This window comes from Pleurodeles waltl, chromosome 1_2, assembly GCF_031143425.1.
Source record: "Pleurodeles waltl isolate 20211129_DDA chromosome 1_2, aPleWal1.hap1.20221129, whole genome shotgun sequence".
NCBI lineage: Eukaryota > Metazoa > Chordata > Amphibia > Caudata > Salamandridae > Pleurodeles > Pleurodeles waltl.
This window is the reverse complement of record NC_090437.1, coordinates 1,300,784,413-1,300,799,826: the sequence shown is the minus strand read 5'-3', so window position 1 is coordinate 1,300,799,826 and position 15,414 is coordinate 1,300,784,413. Positions and strand designations below refer to the sequence as shown.

The following is a 15,414-nucleotide window of genomic DNA, read 5'->3' as shown; positions in this document are numbered from 1 at the left end:
CATCAAAGGGGAGGAGGGTGGGTCGCATGTAATTTTATGAAAGATACCAATATTGGATAATGAAAATGTCACTTACCCAGTGTAAAGAAATGGCTCCCCGTTGCAGTTACCCCCCCACTTTTTGCCTGATACTGATGCTGACTTGACTGAGAAGTGTGCTGGGACCCTGCTAACCAGGCCCCAGCACCAGTGTTCTTTCACCTAAAATGTACCATTGTTTCCACAATTGGCACAACCCTGGCACCTAGGTAAGTCCCTTGTAACTGGTACCCCTGGTACCAAGGGCCCTGATGCCAGGGAAGGTCTCTAAGGGCTGCAGCATGTCTTATGCCACCCTAGGGACCCCTCACTCAGCACAGGCACACTGCTTGCCAGCTTGTGTGTGCTGATGGGAGAAAATGACTAAGTCGACATGGCACTCCCCTCAGGGTGCCATGCCAACCTCCCACTGCCTGTGGCATAGGTAAGTCACCCCTCTAGTAGGCCTTACAGCCCTAAGGCAGGGTGCACTATACCACAGGTGAGGGCATATGTGCATGAGCACTATGCCCCTACAGTGTAAGCAAAACCTTAGACATTGTAAGTACAGGGTAGCCATAAGAGTATATGGGCTGGGAGTCTGTCAAATATGAACTCCACAGCTCCATAATGGCTACACTGAATACTGGGAAGTTTAGTATCAAACTTCTCAGAATAATAAACCCACACTGATGCCAGTGTTGGATTTATAAAAAAATGCACACAGAGGGCATCTTAGAGATACCCCCTGTATTTTACCCAATTGTTCAGTGCAGGACTGACTGGTCTGTGCCAGCCTGCTGCTGAGAGACGAGTGTCTGACCTCATGCGGTGAGAGCCTTTGTGCTCTCTGAGGACAGAAACAAAGCCTGCTCTGGGTGGAGGTGCTTCACACCTCCCCCCTGCAGGAACTGTAACACCTAGCAGCGAGCTTCAAAGGCTCAAGCTTCGTGTTACAATGCCCCAGGGCACTCCAGCTAGTGGAGATGCCCGCCTCCTGGACCCAGCCCCCACTTTTGGCGGCAAGTCCAGGAGAGATAATGAGAAAAACAAGGAGGAGTCACTGGCCAGTCAGGACAGCCCCTAAGGTGTCCTGAGCTGAGGTGACTGACTTAGAAATCCTCCATCTTGTAGAAGGAGGATTCCCCCAATAGGGATAGGAATGTGACCCCCTCCCCTTGGGAGGAGGCACAAAGAGGGTGTACCCACCCTCAGGGCTAGTAGCCATTGGCTTCTAACCCCCCAGACCTAAACACGCCCTTAAATTTAGTATTTAAGGGCTCCCCTGAACCTAAGAATTTAGATTCCTGCAACTACAAGAAGAAGGACTGCCGAGCTGAAAGACCCCTGCAGAGGAAGACCAGAAGACACCAACTGCCTTGGCCCCAGACTTACCAGCCTGTCTCCTGCCTTCCAAAGAACCTGCTCCAGCGACGCTTTCCAAGGGACCAGCGACCTCTGAATCCTCTGAGGACTGCCCTGCTTCGAAAAAGACAAGAAACTCCCGAGGACAGCGGCACTGCTCCAAAAGAACTGCAACTTTGTTACAAGGAGCAGATTTAAAGACCCCTGCAATTCCCCGCAAGAAGCGTGAGACTTGCAACACTGCACCCGGCGACCCCGACTCGACTGGTGGAGAAAAACCAACTCAGGGAGGACCCTCCGGCGACTCTACGACTGTGAGTAACCAAAGTTGTCCCCCCTGAGCCCCCACAGCGACGCCTGCAGAGGGAATCCCCAGGCTCCCCCTGACCGCGACTGTCTGAACTCCATTTCCCGACGGCTGGAAAAGGCCCTGCACCCGCAGCCCCCAGCCCCTAAAGAAACGGAACTTCTGTGCAGGAGTGACCCCCAGGAGGCCCTCTCCCTTGCCCAGGTGGTGGCTACCCCGAGGAGCCCCCCCCCCCTTGCCTGCCTGCATCGCTGAAGAGACCCTTTGGTCTCCCATTGAAACCTGAAGGAAACCCGACGCATGTTTGCACACTGCACCCGGCCGCCCCCGCGCTGCTGAGGGTGTACTTTCTGTGCTACTTTGTGTCCCCCCCGGTGCCCTACAAAACCCCCCTGGTCTGCCCTCCGAAGACGCGGGTACTTACCTGCTGGCAGACTGGAACCGGGGCACCCCCTTCTCTCCATTATAGCCTATGTGTTTTGGGCACCTCTTTGACCTTTGCACCTGACCGGCCCTGAGCTGCTGGTGTGATAACTTTGGGGTTGCTCTGAACCCCCAACGGTGGGCTACCTTGGACCAAAAACTGAGAACTGTAAGTGACTTACTTACCTGTGAAAACAATAACTTACCTCCCCCAGGAACTGTGAAAATTGCACTAAGTGTCCACTTTTAAAACAGCTTATTGTGTTTTATGACAAAAGTATTCATGCTAATGTAATGATTCAAAGTTCCTAGAGTACTTACCTGCAATACCTTCCAAACAAGCTATTACATGTGAAATTTGAACCTGTGGTTCTTAAAATAAACTAAGAAAAGATATTTTTCTATATAAAAACCTATTGGCTGGATTTGTCTCTGAGTGTGTGTACCTCATTTATTGTCTATGTGTATGTACAACAAATGCTTAACACTACTCCTTGGATAAGCCTACTGCTCGACCACACTACCACAAAATAGAGCATTAGTATTATCTCTTTTTACCACTATTTTACCTCTAAGGGGAACCCTTGGCTCTGTATGTGCTATTTCAAAGTAAGGAATAGCATGCACAGAGTCCAACTTCCTACAATACCAAACTTCCCAGTTTTCAGTGTAGCCATTATGGTGCTGTGGAGTTCGTGTTTGACAGACTCCCAGACCATATACTCTTATGGCTACCCTGCACTTACAATGTCTAAGGTTTTGTTTAGACACTGTAGGGGTACCATGCTCATGCACTGGTACCCTCACCTATGGTATAGTGCACCCTGCCTTAGGGCTGTAAGGCCTGCTAGATTGTGACACCCTCCCCTTGGGAGGAGGCACAAAGAGGGTGTACCCACCCTCAGGGCTAGTAGCCATTGGCTACTAACCCCCCAGACCTAAACACGCCCTTAAATTTAGTATTTAAGGGCTACCCTGAACCCTAGAAAATTAGATTCCTGCAACTACAAGAAGGACTGCCTAGCTGAAAACCCCTGCAGAGGAAGACCAGAAGACGACAACTGCCTTGGCTCCAGAAACTCACCGGCCTGTCTCCTGCCTTCCAAAGATCCTGCTCCAGCGACGCCTTCCAAAGGGACCAGCGACCTCGACATCCTCTGAGGACTGCCCCTGCTTCGAAAAGACAAGAAACTCCCGAGGACAGCGGACCTGCTCCAAGAAAAGCTGCAACTTTGTTTCCAGCAGCTTTAAAGAACCCTGCAAGCTCCCCGCAAGAAGCGTGAGACTTGCAACACTGCACCCGGCGACCCCGACTCGGCTGGTGGCGATCCAACACCTCAGGAGGGACCCCAGGACTACTCTAAGACTGAGTACAAAAACCTGTCCCCCCTGAGCCCCCACAGCGCCGCCTGCAGAGGGAATCCCGAGGCTTCCCCTGACCGCGACTCTTTGAATCCTAAGTCCCGACACCTGGGAGAGACCCTGCACCCGCAGCCCCCAGGACCTGAAGGACCGGACTTTCACTGGAGAAGTGACCCCCAGGAGTCCCTCTCCCTTGACCAAGTGGAGGTTTCCCCGAGGAACCCCCCCCTTGCCTGCCTGCAGCGCTAAAGAGATCCCTAGATCTCCCATTGACTTCCATTACAAACCCGACGCTTGTTTCTACACTGCACCCGGCCGCCCCCGCGCTGCTGAGGGTGAAATTTCTGTGTGGGCTTGTGTCCCCCCCGGTGCCCTACAAAACCCCCCTGGTCTGCCCTCCGAAGACGCGGGTACTTACCTGCAAGCAGACCGGAACCGGGGCACCCCCTTCTCTCCATTCTAGCCTATGTGTTTTGGGCACCACTTTGAACTCTGCACCTGACCGGCCCTGAGCTGCTGGTGTGGTGACTTTGGGGTTGCTCTGAACCCCCAACGGTGGGCTACCTTGGACCAAGAACTAAGCCCTGTAAGTGTCTTACTTACCTGGTTAACCTAACATACTTACCTCCCCTAGGAACTGTGAAAATTGCACTAAGTGTCCACTTTTAAAACAGCTATTTGTGAATAACTTGAAGTATACATGCAATTTTGATGATTTGAAGTTCCTAAAGTACTTACCTGCAATACCTTTCGAATGAGATATTACATGTAGAATTTGAACCTGTGGTTCTTAAAATAAACTAAGAAAAGATATTTTTCTATACAAAAACCTATTGGCTGGATTTGTCTCTGAGTGTGTGTACCTCATTTATTGTCTATGTGTATGTACAACAAATGCTTAACACTACTCCTTGGATAAGCCTACTGCTCGACCACACTACCACAAAATAGAGCATTAGTATTATCTATTTTTACCACTATTTTACCTCTAAGGGGAACCCTTGGACTCTGTGCATGCTATTCCTTACTTTGAAATAGCACATACAGAGCCAACTTCCTACAATGATGTATCATCAACGGGAAAAACAAAATGTTAGTTTCACCAGATACTAAGCGTCTTTTGATCTTCACTGTGGCCTAATAGGCTATAAACACGAACCCCCCCCCCACCCTCCCGGGTGCTTCAACCGCAAGTGCCTGTTTTTGGAAAAAATCTTTAGTGCAAACTTGATAGTAGGCGTCATCCTGCTCCCGATATAATTTAGTGATCAAGAATATTTGGTTAGCACCAATTTTATAATTTAGGCACCTACAAGAACATGATCACAGCAGTTTACTACGTTATAAGATACAAAGCTAGCTGGAAGAAAATGTTTACCTTTAGAAATGGATGAAGTATAGCATTAAGTTGCAAAGATTTTGGAGATGGCAAGGGACAGTAGACCAGACTGAGGATTTATATAGTACATAAAAGGACAGTTTAGTTGAAAACCCGTAGCTGTCCTAGTTACTGACTTTACACAATCCCTCTAATGATTTTTAGTGGCTCTGTTATTTGTACATGCAAACATCTTACCTCTACACAGTTGTAATGACGAAGAGTTTTGCAGTGCTTTATCTTGGAAGAGTCATCCATGTAGAAAAGTGAACAGAGTTCACAAAAGTAGCCAGTTTTAGGAATAAGAAATTCCAATCCTTGAAAACAATATTTCAAACACCAAGTTACTAAACAATAGAAATTCATAACTTTGGCTGAAATTGAACAGTTCAGAAATCTATATCTATATATCTACACACACATAGCCAGATGTACACAAACACTACTTCGTGAAAAGCAGGTGTAGAATGGAAAATGTTACTTACCCAGTAAGCATCTGTTTGTGGCATGTAGTGCTGTAGATCCAAAAGCTTTGCATAATCCTGCAATCGAGTGTTGGGCTCTGATGTGTGCAAGTTCTTTTTCTTTGAAGAAACTCTTTCGAGTCACAAGGCAGTGACTAGACTGTTTTCCTGCTAGGCGGGGGAGGATGGATAGTGATGCAGAGCGCAGTATAATGAGATGTCTGTAAAGAAATGGCTCCCTGTTGCAGTTACCCCCCACGTTTTGCCTGATAATGATGCTGACTTGACTGAGAAGTGTGCTGGGACCCTGCTAACCAGGCCCCAGCACCAGTGTTCTTTCACCTAAAATGTACCTTTGTTTCCACAATTGGCACACCCTGGCATCCAGATAAGTCCCTTGTAACTGGTACCTCTGGTACCAAGGGCCCTGATGCAAGGGAAGGTCTCTAAGGGCTGCAGCATGTATTATGCCACCCTAGAGACCCCTCACTCAGCACAGACACTGCTTACAAGCCTGTGTGTGCTAGTGAGAACAAAATGAGTAAGTCGACATGGCACTCCCCTCAGGGTGCCATGCCAGCCTCTCACTGCCTATGCAAGTATAGGTCAGTCACCCCTCTAGCAGGCCTTACAGCCCTAAGGCAGGGTGCACTATACCATAGGTGAGGGTACCAGTGCATGAGCATGGTACCCCTACAGTGTCTAAACAAAACCTTAGACATTGTAAGTGCAGGGTAGCCATAAGAGTATATGGTCTGGGAGTTTGTCAAACACGAACTCCACAGCACCATAATGGCTACACTGAAAACTGGGAAGTTTGGTATCAAACTTCTCAGCACAATAAATGCACACTGATGCCAGTGTACATTTTATTGCAAAATACACCCCAGAGGGCACCTTAGAGGTGCCCCCTGAAACTTAACCGACTGTCTGTGTAGGCTGACTAGTTCCAGCAGCCTGCCACACTAGAGACATGTTGCTGGCCCCATGGGGAGAGTGCCTTTGTCACTCTGAGGCCAGTAACAAAGCCTGCACTGGGTGGAGATGCTAACACCTCCCCCAGGCAGGAGCTGTAACACCTGGCGGTGAGCCTCAAAGGCTCACCCCTTTGTCACAGCACCGCAGGACACTCCAGCTAGTGGAGTTGCCCGCCCCCTCCGGCCCCGGCCCCCACTTTTGGCGGCAAGGCCGGAGAAAATAATGAGAACAACAAGGAGGAGTCACGGGCCAGTCAGGACAGCCCCTAAGGTGTCCTGAGCTGAGGTGACTAACTTTTAGAAATCCTCCATCTTGCAGATGGAGGATTCCCCCAATAGGGTTAGGATTGTGACCCCCTCCCCTTGGGAGGAGGCACAAAGAGGGTGTACCCCCCCTCAGGGCTAGTAGCCATTGGCTACTAACCCCCCAGACCTAAACACGCCCTTAAATTTAGTATTTAAGGGCTACCCTGAACCCTAGAAAATTAGATTCCTGCAACAACAAGAAGGACTGCCTAGCTGAAAACCCCTGCAGAGGAAGACCAGAAGACAACAACTGCCTTGGCTCCAGAAACTCACCGGCCTGTCTCCTGCCTAACAAAGAACTCTGCTCCAGCGACGCCTTCCAAAGGGACCAGCGACCTCTGAATCCTCTGAGGACTGCCCTGCTTCGACGACGACAAGAAACTCCCGAGGACAGCGGACCTGCTCCAAAAAGACTGCAACTTTGTTTCAAGAAGCAGCTTTAAAGAACCCTGCAACTCCCCGCAAGAAGCGTGAGACTTGCAACACTGCACCCGGCGACCCCGACTCGGCTGGTGGAGAACCAACACCTCAGGGAGGACCCCCGGACTACTCTACGACTGTGAGTACCAAAACCTGTCCCCCCTGAGCCCCCACAGCGCCGCCTGCAGAGGGAATCCCGAGGCTTCCCCTGACCGCGACTCTCTGAAACCTAAGTCCCGACGCCTGGAAAAGACCCTGCACCCGCAGCCCCCAGGACCTGAAGGACCGGACTTTCACTGCAGAAGTGACCCCCAGGAGTCCCTCTCCCTTGCCCAAGTGGAGGTTACCCCGAGGAAGCCCCCCCTTGCCTGCCGGCAGCGCTGAAGAGATCCCTTGATCTCTCATTGACTTACATTGCGAACCCGACGCTTGTTCTAACACTGCACCCGGCCGCCCCCGCGCCGCTGAGGGTGAAATTTCTGTGTGGGCTTGTGTCCCCCCCGGTGCCCTACAAAACCCCCCTGGTCTGCCCTCCGAAGACGCGGGTACTTACCTGCAAGCAGACCGGAACCGGGGCACCCCCTTCTCTCCATTCTAGCCTATGCGTTTTGGGCACCACTTTGAACTCTGCACCTGACCGGCCCTGAGCTGCTGGTGTGGTAACTTTGGGGTTGCTCTGAACCCCCAACGGTGGGCTACCTTGGACCAAGAACTGAACCCTGTAAGTGTCTTACTTACCTGGTAAAACTAACAAAAACTTACCTCCCCCAGGAACTGTGAAAATTGCACTAAGTGTCCACTTTTGAAATAGCTATTTGTGAATAACTTGAAAAGTATACATGCAATTGAAATGATTCAAAGTTCCTAATGTACTTACCTGCAATACCTTTCAAACAAGATATTACATGTTAAATTTGAACCTGTGGTTCTTAAAATAAACTAAGAAAAGATATTTTTCTATAACTAAACCTATTGGCTGGATTTGTCTCTGAGTGTGTGTACCTCATTTATTGTCTATGTGTATGTACAACAAATGCTTAACACTACTCCTTGGATAAGCCTATTGCTCGACCACACTACCACAAAATAGAGCATTAGTATTATCTATTTTTACCACTATTTTACCTCTAAGGGGAACCCTTGGACTCTGTGCATGCTATTCCTTACTTTGAAATAGCACATACAGAGCCAACTGCCTACACAGGCCAATAGGTTTTTATGTTGTAAAGTATCTTTTCTTAGTTTATTTTAAGAACCACAGGTTCAAGATTTACAAACAATGCTTCAAATGAAAGGTATTTCACTTAGGTACTCTAGGAACATTGAATAATCACAATATCATGTACAGTCTTTGTAAAAATGGCAATAAGCTATTTTAAAAGTGGACACCATGCAAAAATCAACAGTTCCTGGGGGAGGTAAGTAGAGGTTAAGTTTACAGGTAAGTAAAACACTTACAAGTCTCAAAGTTGGGTCCAAGGTAGCCCACTGTTGGGGGTTCAAGGCAACCCCAAAGTTACCACACCAGCAGCTCAGGGCAGGTCTGGTGCAGAGGTCAAAGAGGTGCCCAAAACACATAGGCTTCAATGGAGAACAGGGGTGCCTCGGTTCCAGTCTGCCAGCAGGTAAGTACCCGCGTCCTCGGGGGGCAGACCAGGGGGGTTTTGTAGACCACTGGGGGGGACACAAGCAGGCACAGAATGTACACCCTCAGCGGCACAGGGGCGGCCGGGTGCAGAGTGCAAACCAGCGTCTGTTTTCAATAGGAATCAATGGGGAGACCCGGGGGTCTCTTCAGCGATGCAGGCACGGGGGGGCTCCTCTGGGTAGCCACCAACTGGGATAGGCAGAGGGTCGCCTGGGGGTCGCTCCTGCACTGGAGTTCGGTTCCTTCAGGTCCTGGGGGCTGCGGGCGCAGTTTGTTCCAGGCGTCGGGTCCCTTGTTACAGGCAGTCGCGGTCATGGGGAGCCTCTGGATTTCCTCTGCAGGCGTCGCTGTGGGGACTCAGGGGGGGTCGTATCTGGTTACTCACGGGCTCGCAGTCGCTGGCGAGTTCTCCCTGTAGTGTTGGTTTTCTGCAGGTCGAGCCGGGGGCGTATGGTGCAGAGTGGAAAGTCTCACGCTTCTGGCGGGAAACATGAAGTCTTTAAAGTCGCAAGAAAGTTGCAGATTGTTCAACAGGGCCGCTGTTCACGGGAGTTTCTTGGACCTTGGTTGCAGGGCAGTCCTCTGAGGCTTCAGAGGTCGATGGTCCCTGTTGGATGTGCAGTGTGCAAACACGCGTCGGGTTTTCAATGGAAGTCAATGAGAGATCAAGGGATCTCTTCAGCGTCGCAGGCAGGCAAGGGGGGGGGGGGGGCTCCTCGGGGTAGCCACCACCTGGGCAAGGGAGAGGGCCTCCTGGGGGTCACTCCTGCACAGAAGTTCCGTTTCTTTAGGCGCTGGGGGCTGCGGGTGCAGGGTCTTTTCCAGGCGTCGGGAAATGGAGTTCAGACAGTCGCGGTCAGGGGGAGCCTGGGGATTCCCTCTGCAGGCGTCGCTGTGGGGGCTCAGGGGGGACAACTTTGGTTACTCACAGTCGTAGAGGCGCCGGAGGGTCCTCCCTGAGTTGGTTGTTCTCCACCAGTCGAGTCGGGGTCGCCGGGTGCAGTGCTGCAAGTCTCACGCTTCTTGCGGGGAGTTGCAGGGGTCTTTAAATCTGCTCCTTGTAACAAAGTTGCAGTTCTTTTGGAGCAGTGCCGCTGTCCTCTGGAGTTTGTCTTTCGAAGCAGGGCAGTCCTCAGAGGATTCAGAGGTCGCTGGTCCCTTGGAAAGCGTCGCTGGAGCAGGGTTCTTTGGAAGGCAGGAGACAGGCCGGTAAGTCTGGGGCCAAGGCAGTTGGTGTCTTCTGGTCTTCCTCTGCAGGGGTCTTTCAGCTCGGCAGTCCTTCTTGTAGTTGCAGGAATCTAATTTCTAGGTTCAGGGAGAGCCCTTAAATACTAAATTTAAGGGCGTGTTTAGGTCTGGGGGGTTAGTAGCCAATGGCTACTAGCCCTGAGGGTGAGTACACCCTTTTTGTGCCTCCTCCCAAGGGGAGGGGGTCACATCCCTAATCCTATTGGGGGAATCCTCCATCTACAAGATGGAGGATTTCTAAAAGTTAGAGTCACTTCAGCTCAGGACACCTTAGGGGCTGTCCTGACTGGCCAGTGACTCCTCCTTGTTGCTTTCTTTGTTCCCTCCAGCCTTGCCGCCAAAAGTGGGGGCCGGGGCCGGAGGGGGCGGGCAACTCCACTAGCTGGAGTGTCCTGCGGTGCTGTGACAAAGGGGTGAGCCTTTGAGGCTCACCGCCAGGTGTTACAGCTCCTGCCTGGGGGAGGTGTTAGCATCTCCACCCAGTGCAGGCTTTGTTACTGGCCTCAGAGTGACAAAGGCACTCTCCCCATGGGGCCAGCAACATGTCTCTAGAGTGGCAGGCTGCTGGAACTAGTCAGCCTACACAGACAGTCGGTTAAGTTTCAGGGGGCACCTCTAAGGTGCCCTCTGGGGTGTATTTTGCAATAAAATGTACACTGGCATCAGTGTGCATTTATTGTGCTGAGAAGTTTGATACCAAACTTCCCAGTTTTCAGTGTAGCCATTATGGTGCTGTGGAGTTCGTGTAAACAGACTCCCAGACCATATACTCTTATGGCTACCCTGCACTTACAATGTCTAAGGTTTTGCTTAGACGCTGTAGGGGCACAGTGCTCATGCACTGGTACCCTCACCTATGGTATAGTGCACCCTGCCTTAGGGCTGTAAGGCCTGCTAGAGGGGTGTCTTACCTATACTGCATAGGCAGTGAGAGGCTGGCATGGCACCCTGAGGGGAGTGCCATGTTGACTTACTCGTTTTGTTCTCACTAGCACACACAAGCTGGTAAGCAGTGTGTCTGTGCTGAGTGAGGGGTCTCTAGGGTGGCATAAGACATGCTGCAGCCCTTAGAGACCTTCCTTGGCATCAGGGCCCTTGGTACTAGAAGTACCAGTTACAAGGTACTTATCTGGATGCCAGGGTCTGCCAATTGTGGATACAAAAGCACAGGTTAGGGAAAGAACACTGGTGCTGGGGCCTGGTTAGCAGGCCTCAGCACACTTTCAATTGTAAACATAGCATCAGCAAAGGCAAAAAGTCAGGGGGCAACCATGCCAAGGAGGCATTTCCTTACAGCCTGGAATTGTCCGAGTGTGTGTTCCTCATTTATTGCCTGTGTGTATAACAAATGCTTAACACTACCCTATGATAAGCCTACTGCTCGACCACACTACCACAAAACAGAGCATTAGAATTCTCTTTTTGTCACTATCTTACCTCTAAGGGGAACCCGTGGACTCTGAGCACACTATTTCTTACTTGGAAATAGTATATACAGAGCCAAGTTCCTACAATCAGTAAAGGCAAAAAGTCAGGGGGTAACCATGCCAAGGAGGCATTTCCTCACACTAACGCTTACTGAGTGCTTAGAAATGCTCCTAGATATGGCTGAATTTGTGCTGGCTGAAGGGGATATTTTTGGTTATTGATTGTGAACCATAGCCTGTGTAGGATATCTATTGCGTATTGTGTTGACAGGTTTGAATGGTGCTGGCTTTCATGAGCCAGTCGTCCAGATAGGGAAATACACGTATGTACTGTCTTCGGAGGTTCGCTGCAACCACACTAGGCATTTTGTGAATACCCTTGGTGCTGTTACGCCAAAGGGTAGTACTTTGAATCAACAGTGCTTGCCTGCTATCACAAACCTTAAGTACTTTCGGTGTGCTGGATGGATAGGAATGTGGAAGTAAGCATCTTTTACATCTAATGCTGTCATGTAGTCTTGTTTTTGTAAGCAGGCAATGACATCCTGTAGAGTGACCTTGTGGAAAAGCTCTGAGAGAATGTACTGATTGAGAGGTCTGAGATAGAGAACTGGTGTGAGACAGCCATCCTTTTTTGGTATGAGGAAGTATAGAGAATATACTATTGACTCTCGTTGGTCGATGGGAACTACCTCTATTGCACCTTTGAGTAGAAGAGAACAAAACAATGTGTTTGGGAGAAAGCCTGTGTGAACGAGGGGAAATGTTTGGTGGAATGGAGATGAGTTCTAGGTAATAACCATTGTGGATAATTGACAGTACCCATTAATCTGATGTAATTAATTTGTTGCCAATGAGGATGGAAATATTGCAGTCTTCCGCCCACAGGAGATGTGTGCTCTGCAGGGATGCAGAGGAAGTCACTGCTTTGATGAGGTTGAGGCACCTCTTGTGGCAGTGGATTTGCCCTTAGTTCTGAAATTGTGTACTCTATAGGAGCCCCTGAAAGGTCCCTTGGAATAATATTGTTGTCCCTGTTTTTGTTGGGATGTAGAGGCCTCTGATGCTTGGGGTTTAAAACCTCCTCTAAATTAAGGCTTACGAAAAGTGCCCTGAAACAGTGTTGTGTAAAGGGCACCCATGGCCTTTGCTGTATCAGAGTCCTTAAATTTCTCAATGCTGGTATCCACCTCAGGTCCAAATTATTGCTATTTATTGAATGGCATATTAAGGACCGCTGTTGTATTTCAGTTTTGAAACCTGAGAATCTCAACCAACCATGCCTCCTAATCTTAACACTTGTGTTAATTCCCTCTAGCTGCGGTGTCAGCTGCGTCTAGTGCAGATCTGATTGTTGGCAATAGTCTGTTCTTCTGCCACTACCTGCTGTGCTCTTTTTTTGGTGTTTCGTAGGGAGGTATTGAAGGAATTCCTGCATCTCGTCCCAATGTGCCATATCATACCTGGCTAAAAGAGCTTGGGAGTTGGCAATTCTCCACTGATTTGCAGCTTGAGTTGCCACTCTTGCTTGCTGAATCGAATTTGCGGCTTTATCAGGGGGAGGAGCATACCCTGTGGACGGACTGTTTGCCCTTTTCCTAGCTGCACTGACTACAATGGAATCAGGTGGCAATTGTTGAGATATAAAAACTGGATCAGATGGTATAGTATTATATTTTTTGTCCACCGAGATGTTAATACCCTAGCCTTTGTTGGCTCTTTCAAAATGTCATCAACATTTTTTAACACACCTGGTAACACTGGCAAACATTGGTATTGCTTATGTGAAAGTGTTGAATAAGAAATCCTCCTCTATGGGCTCAGAGTGCATCTGTACATTATGGTATATGGCTGCCCTGGAAATGACCCAATTATAGGCTGTGGTGTCTTCAGGTGGATATGGCCTAGGGTGATACAGATCAGGGTCATTAGATGGAATTGGGTCATAATCGTACATATCCTATGGGTCTATGTTCTAAGTATTGTCACCCATGTGTGGAGACAAGGAATTGTGTGGAAAACTGTGGGTGACAGTAGTGGAAAAGAGGGAAGAAAAGGCGAATGCACTGGAGAAGGCTGATTGTGGTGGTGAAGTTGGTGGTGGAGTATGAGGTGGTGGAGAAGAGGAAAGATAAGGCGACTGTGGTGGAGAAAGCTGAATAGTCTTTGGCTTTTCCTTATGTTTAAATATTTTCGCCGGTGAAGGGCCAGCATCCAAACTCTCCTGGAATGCTAATTTCCTCTTTGTAATTGAAGGAGGAGAGGCAATAATCTTTCCGGATTTGAATCCTCCTTTGTTTTTGGTCCATGACCTCAAGAATGGGTCTAATGTCGGTCATCTCCCTCCTGTTCTCAAGATGAAACCTGTTTTCTGCCTCCTAATGAATGCTCCGAACGCTTTGTGGCAGTATGCTTCATACGGGCTGTAGGAAGTTGGCTCTGTATGCACTATTTCAAAGTAAGGAATAGTATGCACAGAGTCCAAGGGTTCCCCTTAGAGGTAAGATAGTGGCAAACAGAGATAATACTAATGCTCTATTTTGTGGTAGTGTGGTCAAGCAGTAGGCTTATCAAAGGAGTAGTGTTAAGCATTTGTTGTACATACACACAGGCAATAAATGAGGAACACACACTCAGACAATTCCAGGCCAATAGGTTTTTGTATAGAAATGAAAATGTCACTTACCCAGTGTACATCTGTTCGGGGCATCAGTCGCAGTAGATTCGCATGTTTTGCAATAGCTCGCCATCTGGTGTTGGGCCGGAGTGTTACAAGTTGTTTTTCTTCGAAGAAGTCTTTCGAGTCACGGGACCGAGTGACTCCTCCTTTTGTCTCCATTGCGCATGGGCGTCGACTCCATCTTCGATTGTTTTTCCCCGCAGAGGGTGAGGTAGGAGTTGAATTGTAGTAATAGTGCCCATGCAATGGAGTGACTAAGTATGCACCTATTTAAGGTTGAGATGATACATATATAAATAGTTGAAGGTAACTTCCAAACTGCTACAGGCTCCCGGGGAGGCGGGTGGGCACATGCGAATCTACTGCGACTGATGCCACGAACAGATGTACACTGGGTAAGTGACATTTTCAGTTCGATGGCATCTGTCGCTGTAGATACACATGTTTTGCATAGACTAGTAAGCAGTTATCTCCCCAAAAGCGGTGGATCAGCCTGTAGGAGTGGAAGTAGTCTGAAATAATGTTCTTAATACGGCTTGACCTACTGTGGCTTGTTGTGCGGATAACACGTCTACACAGTAGTGCTTGGTGAATGTGTGAGGCGTAGACCATGTGGCTGCCTTACATATTTCTTGCATTGGGATGTTTCCTAGAAAGGCCATGGTAGCACCTTTCTTTCTGGTTGAGTGTGGCCTTGGTGTAATGGGCAGCTGTCGTTTAGCTTTAAGGTAGCAGATTTGGATGCATTTAACTATCCATCTGGCTATACCTTGTTTTGATATTGGGTTTCCTGCATGAGGTTTTTGAAATGCAATAAATAGTTGTTTAGTCTTTCTGATGTTCTTTGTTCTGTCAATGTAATACATCAATGCTCTTTTGACATCTAATGTATGTAGTGCCCTTTCAGCTACGGTATCTGGCTGTGGAAAGAACACTGGAAGTTCCACTGTTTGATTTAGATGGAACGGTGAAATAACCTTAGGCAAAAATTTTGGATTGGTCCTTAGGACGACCGTATTCTTGTGTAGTTGTATAAAAGGTTCCTGTATTGTAAACGCCTGAATCTCGCTTACTCTTCTTAGGGAAGTAATGGCGATGAGAAATGCCACCTTCCAGGTTAGGAACTGTATTTCGCAGGAGTGCATGGGTTCAAAAGGTGGACCCATAAGTCTAGTTAGGACAACATTTAGGTTCCATGAAGGAACAGGTGGTGTTCTTGGTGGTATAATTCTCCTAAGGCCCTCCATGAATGCTTTAATGACTGGTATCTTATATAGGGAAGTTGAATAGGTAGTCTGCAGGTATGCAGATATTGCTGCAAGGTGTATTTTAATGAAAGAGAAAGCCAGGTTAGATTTTTGTAAGTGAAGCAAGTAACCCACTACATGTTC

General features: G+C 48.8%; 1 protein-coding gene across 1 annotated transcript in view; it reads right to left on the bottom strand.

Moving 5' to 3' along the window:
* ZNF638 (zinc finger protein 638) overlaps positions 1-15,414 on the bottom strand; it is a 383,308-nt gene that overhangs the window by 22,538 nt on the left and 345,356 nt on the right. The window contains exon 16 of the mRNA XM_069205880.1: positions 5,052-5,170. Coding sequence (XP_069061981.1) covers positions 5,052-5,170 — 119 coding nt within the window. The remainder of the gene's footprint in view (positions 1-5,051; positions 5,171-15,414) is intronic.